This window comes from Sinocyclocheilus anshuiensis, unplaced genomic scaffold, assembly GCF_001515605.1.
Source record: "Sinocyclocheilus anshuiensis isolate Anshui unplaced genomic scaffold, SAMN03320099.WGS_v1.1 scaffold1075, whole genome shotgun sequence".
In the NCBI taxonomy this organism is placed as follows: domain Eukaryota; kingdom Metazoa; phylum Chordata; class Actinopteri; order Cypriniformes; family Cyprinidae; genus Sinocyclocheilus; species Sinocyclocheilus anshuiensis.
Genome location: NW_015544163.1, coordinates 252,334 through 258,790, shown reverse-complemented (window position 1 = coordinate 258,790; position 6,457 = coordinate 252,334). Strand labels below are relative to the sequence as shown.

General features: G+C 37.0%; 1 protein-coding gene across 2 annotated transcripts in view; it reads left to right on the top strand.

Annotated features, from left to right (window-relative positions):
• The window catches only part of LOC107695689 (RNA binding protein fox-1 homolog 3-like), a 304,812-nt gene that overhangs the window by 214,718 nt on the left and 83,637 nt on the right, over positions 1–6,457 (top strand). The window contains exon 4 of one of the 2 annotated variants that reach the window (XM_016495693.1): positions 4,880–5,073. The exons of the other annotated variant lie outside the window; for it this stretch is intronic. Within the exon in view, the coding sequence (XP_016351179.1) occupies positions 4,957–5,073 (117 nt within the window). The 5' untranslated portion in view covers positions 4,880–4,956. The remainder of the gene's footprint in view (positions 1–4,879; positions 5,074–6,457) is intronic. 2 annotated transcript variants of the gene reach the window in all.

Sequence of the window (6,457 nt, the reverse complement as noted above, 5' to 3'; positions counted from 1 at the left end):
AAATACTTCATTTTATTCCTCAGAATTAAATGCAGTCAAACAACCAGACGAGTAAATACGGTCTGGTGTAGTAAGATTCACATCAAAAACCGAAATGATGTAATATATGCATTGCCTCGGCAGCGAGCGAGCCGCTCAGTCACACAAACAACATCAATCTCCTCAGAAAAAGAGGGCCGCGGCACTCACTCAGAGGGGGAAGAACCTTGACGCCCTCCGTATCAATCTCCTCGGAGAAAGACAGGCGGCGCGTCGCGCCCTCTCTCCGGTGGGAAGGACCGCAGCGCGGGTTTCTGAAACCCCAAGAGCGGGCGCCGGATCTAGTGATTAGGAAGCAGATCCATACGCGAAACCCACGAGCACAGCTGCCGCTCCGCCTCGGCGAAAGCGGGGCCAACACCACGAGGAACGCTAGTGAAGGCTCCCTCCTCAAAGAGAGCCCTCTGAGAGCGAAGCAAGGCAGTAACAACTGTGCTTCGCTCCCAAGCAAACCACGCACAGGCTGTGTGTATCCCCACTCGTGATATAACGTGGGCAGGGAGGAACACACAACCTATAACGTGGCTTGCTCTCGCCCTTGAAATGCTTTGTCTTTGCATGAGCTTAGACATAGCTGGAGCTTATAGACTTTTCACAATTGACAGACAACAATAAATATGACTGACACACACAGAGCGCTTCGCTGAATGACAGAAAGCTGACGCTGGCTCCGCCGCATGTGCTTTTATAGCTTCCTGGTCATGACGTCACCCGCCCGTTACATTCCCGCTCATCTATTGGACTGATTTCACATGTGATTCAGAGCGTGGTCACAGAAGGCGTTCCCCTAGCGTTTTCCAACGCAGCTCGAGTTCCTGAAGAGGAACAATAATGTACAGTATGTGGAAAATAATGTGTTTTTTGAACCTTAAACCGCATAAACACATTTCATTACACCAAATACACAAAATAATGTTCTTTTTAGCAACATCATATGACCCCTTTAACACTAGTGGCAGTAAAACACCAACAACTTTTATTCCTGTTTGCTCAAATTATGATTAAGTGCAGATTATCAATTAATAAAGACATATTGTCATGTACAATACTATGTTATGACATTAAAACATTAAAACATGTTCACCATTTTGCATGACTTGTAATGTAATACATTTTGATGTTCTCATCACAAAATCTGCTCTATATCTATGGCATTTCTAACACGGTAAACTTGCTTGGAAGTGCACCCGGTACAGAATTAAAGTGACTTTTTAAGTGTCTTTCATGACCTCAAGGTTGCTTTACAAATACATACATAATAATACATAAAATACATCAATGTAGAGGCAGAAACAAAGCATACAATGTGGGAAATGCAGCAAAGTTAAAAAAATTAAAAAAAAAAGCGTGCAAAAACGTTCAGAATTTTATTTTAGTTTCAGCCGCTTTTTTATTATTTTTACCTCGCATTAATTAATTTTCCATGATGTTTCAGAAATAATTATAATATGCTGATTTGCTGCTCAAGAAAAAAAATCTTATTTCATCAATGTTAAAAACAGCTGCGCTGCTTCATATTTTTATGAAAACCAGGATTTATTCAGGGTTCTTTGATGAATAAAAAGTACAACAGCATTTGCTTAAAATATAAATATTTTGCAACATTATAAATGTCTTTGCTGTCACTTATTAATCAATGGTGATTCAATTGATCAAAAAAGTAAAAAAAATTATCATAAAAAAAAATCTAACCACAAACTTTTGAATAGCAGTCTAAAGTAATTGCATCATTGCAGCATAACAAAGACCAATCAGAATCACAACCAGTCAGAATGCATCATGCAAATAATATAATGATGTCATCACAGCTCAACTTTGAATGCGGAATATGCTTAGTTTACATCAATGGGAGATTTTCATTTTTTAATCGTACTGTTTTAATTATAAAGCTTATAAATAGCAAAAATTCACACCTGAAACTGGAATAATCTGGAAAATAATGTTGAATGTACATGAAATACAAGTTGATTTGAGTTTATAGTCAATAGTTTTGGTCTTAGTTCTGATAACAGCGTGTAAACGGCCCCGTGGTCGTGTGATCACATGAGGGCGAGACGCTGCAGAAAACGTGCGGCTCAAATGAAGTGTAACTCATCAAAGACGCAGACAAACCTGCTGCTGAACACACACACACACACACAGTGTTGCAGTGATGTAATTTGTAGTGAAATCACATTAGCGTGTGCGTGTGTGTGTGTGATGGGCGCCGTACACAGAACATCTGTTACTGACACACAGCGTTTGATTGATGCCTCTGCTTATGTGTGAGTGCATGTAAACAGGTAACAGTCTTTACAGTGAGAATCTGCACATTAACACAGTACTGTATGTAGAACACAGTGATGTGAGATTATTAGTGCTTAATTTCACACTTTCTGCTCATTGTTTTTGGCTTGTTTTGAATGTTAAAATACTGTAATAGTGTCCAGAGTGTATAGAAACCATACATTTGTGATCTAGTTTCATACTTAGACACAGTATTACACTTTTAGTGCATTATAAACCTTTTCCAAGCAGAGAAACAGATTAGCATCGGAGTTTGTTCGACAGCAGTGGAATACTGAGGTTTTGTGTTTTAGTCTTGAATGAGGTGATGTGCTCGGCTTGCATGTTGTTGTTTTTTTTATCGACTGCAGACAGGAATGAACACATAAGGGCACTTACTAGGCGTCAGAGAGTGCTGTGAATCTATTGATTTCAATGCTGCAAGTATGTAGAGAATTTCAAACTGAACTGACTCTTTAGTAACCCTTAAAACGGATCTTGCACATTATTCTTGTAGCGAATCAGCTCATGGGGAAATATGAATAATTAATCATAACTAGTTATAATTAATTATAAATATTTAGATCCGCTGTAGATATTTACTTGACCTCTCAGGGTCAACTGTCTGTCAATTCTAAGAACGTTAATTTCCTGGTTAAGGGAAATAACTTTCTTACTGTACAACTCTACACAGAGCTTGTAGCATAAATCTGCATGATTAGGGACGCCAATTATGAGTAAACAATGAACAACGTCAAGTGTGATACAAGTAAGATTTTATTAACTACATAAACACTTAAACTAGTCTAACATACTACATAAACACTTAAACTGGTCTAACATACACATTCGGCTTTCCTAGGGTGTTACGCATTTCGGGGGAAGGGTCCATAGGTCCTCATATGGCTTGTTAACTGAGGGGTGTTACAGAGTATTTGTTAAATATAGCTATATAAATATAACAAAATATATATTGTGTGTTTGATTGGTCCAGACGCTACATCTCCATCCAACACCATGTTTAAAAAATTTGAGTCAGTAAGATTTCTCTTACTTAAGTGTCTTCTGCTCACCAAGGCTGCATTTATTTGATCAAATATACAGTAAAAACTGTAAAGTTGTGAAATATTTTTGCAATTTAATGTGTTTTCTATTTGAATATGTTGTATATTTATTCCTTTGATCAAAGCTGAATTTCCACATGATCCTTCAGAAATCATTCTAATATGCTGATTTGGTACTCAAGAAACATTTCTGATTATTATCAATTTTGAAAACAGTTGTGCTGCCAATTTTTTTGTCAACGTTTTTTTTTTTTTCAAGATTATTTTATGTTCAAAAGAACAGCATTTATATGAAACAGAAATCTTTTGTAACATTATAAACATCTTTACTGTCACTTTTGATCAGTTTAATGCATCCTTACTAAATAATAGTATGAATTTATTTCAAAAGAAAAGAATCGCACTGACTTTTGAACGATAAAGTAGCATCGTTGCAGTGTAATAAAGACCAATCAGAATGTGAGTATGCAAATATTATAGTGATGTCATCATAGCTTGACTTTAAATGTGGAATATTCAAACAGTGTGCAATTATAATCTGACTTGTTTTTAAGCATAATGTGTATAAATAGCAAAAATCGCACAACTAAAGCTGGAATAATCTACAAAATGTCGAAACCTATGTAAAGCTTTCAAATGAGACACATTAGATTGCAAAAATAATCCCAGAAGTGAGTTACATCAGACAATACCTTCCAGTGGGATGAGGATGAGGGAAAAATGATTCACAGATACAGCAAATAATGCATATTTTTTATGTAATTGCTGCTTTATTTATTAATGGAGCGTAGCGATAGTTCTGGCAGGCCATGTTAGTCAAGCTCGCATCAGCTGACACTCAGCTGATCCACGTCTACCTATAGGATCACGACACCAATCATAATTCCCTTCATAAGTTCCCTTCAGTCATTATTCAGCAGCAATCGCTTCGCTCAGGAACTAATCACCCACCTCCATCCCCAGCTCCTCCTCTCGTCCAGTCAGGACTTAGCAGTGAATATATCATTGAGTCAGACCACTGACTCAGGTTCTCCCTGCTTCTATCCATGCTAGGCTGCGTGGATGGGCAGGGAGTGTTTGCCCAGAACAGAACCATTCCCCCAACCTAAAATGTATGCTAATCGTATGTTATATTGACAATAGTGGTCCTGACAGAAATAAAATATTGACAAATTGCTTCTCATATCATCCTTTTTTTAGGTGTTTTCCATCAAATTATCAGCTAAATGAATGAATGTCAGGTTAAGGGTATGCAGTGACTATAATTAGCTTTTTATAAAGCAGCAGAAGTCTGTAGCATGTCCTCATTCATGTGTGTGTGTGTCTGTGTCCTTGAGTGTATTTTCAGGGGTCTTTGTAAGTGTTTGGTCTCTGGAGGGGGTCGTGGGCAATTAAAGCACACATGCAGTGCCGCTATACCATTACACACACGCAGTCGCGCATCCCTCCTCTGCTCTCATGCACCTCCCACCTTAGCATGTGAATGTTTAAGTGATCTTTATTGTGTGCAGAGTAAACAGAGAGAGCGAGGGAAGCCGTGTCGACAACAGGACGAGAGACAGAGAGAGAGACAGCAGTGTGTAGTTAAATGTGGAAACCGTCCTCTCTGAGCTCCATGGCAAACTCTGCATGCATGCTGCTGTCCGGCTCCGAGATGCTGCCTCACTCGCTGCACGCGCCGCATGCCTTCCTCTACTTGTCCGAGGTAAGGAGCATCCCACTTTTATCTGCTCTGAATGAGCGTGCTTTTCCATCTGACCTCTGACCTCTTCTCCGTCTGGGGTCGGCGCTCTGTTATAGTCCACTTTTTCATGCTTTTATTCACATTGTTTAGGCTTATTTGCTTGCTCTCATGGTCATTTTATAGTTAATGTTAACTAGGTGTGTGCATCTAGTGTTGTAGTTGAGGAATCTGTTTGTGAATTTATCGTGGGAATGCCATTTTTGTCGCTTTGCAATCACAAAACAGAAGACTGACACTCATTTTAGGTCACAATTAGCAAAGTTATGCAGATTTTTACGCAATATTATGCAGATGTGCTCATGAATTATGTAGGACTTCCATGACTTTTCCCTGTGTTAAATTACTAAACGCTGTTTTTTAATTGCTTTGTAGAATAAGTTATTACATTCATGTAGTTACCATATAAATATTGGCATATGTCTGGCTTTTTTTAATTATTGATAAATCTATCAGTGTGTTCCTTGATCAAAATTGGTCTGAACTGGCCAGTATTGGGAGTTAATGATTTTCTAATTCAATAAGTAAATCAATTTTCTATAGCTTCTCATGCTGTATATTATACTGTTCAATCATGTGATGTGACTTTCAAACACATTATTGGTTGATATTAACTGATTGTGTGTATCTAGTATCATAGTCTGTTGTTTGCCATTCGATTGTGTGCAGTTTAGATACAAATGGAGTTATTTTTGACAAGCACATGTCAGACAGAAAGCAGTTACTCATTTTAGCTCATAATCACCGATATTAGCATATGCAGATACTCTCATTAATTATTCAGGAGCTCCATGGCTGGTGTTGGATCACTTGATCAATGTTCTTCATTAACGCGAATTACTTTGTTGAATTAGTCATTAGATTGTCAATTTGTTTAAGTGCACAGGGGTTTGTTATTAAAATGTTTTATTTTTATTAGCAGTGCTTGACGTATGGGTTTCTATGTAGCCATATCAACCAAAATAAGCATTTCAATTCTAAATGATCAATACTGGTCTGGATTTGCTTGTGGTTTACATAGATTATTTATTTATTTATTTATTTGTTTATTTGTTTGTTTGTTTATTTGTTTGTTTGTTTATTTATTATTAAAATGTTATTTATTTATCTTTTTTGTTTTTAAAATGTATTTTATTAGCAAGACTTGATCAATTCGTTTCTACATATCCATACCAGCAAATATAAATATTTCAATTCTAATTGAGTGATATGTGTCTGAATTAGCTGATGTTTTAATTGGATAATGGCTTAAAAATATTTATTTATTTACTACTACTAATAATATATATATATATATATATATATACATATATTTTTTTTTTTTTCCCCCCGCGTTTTCTACAAACAA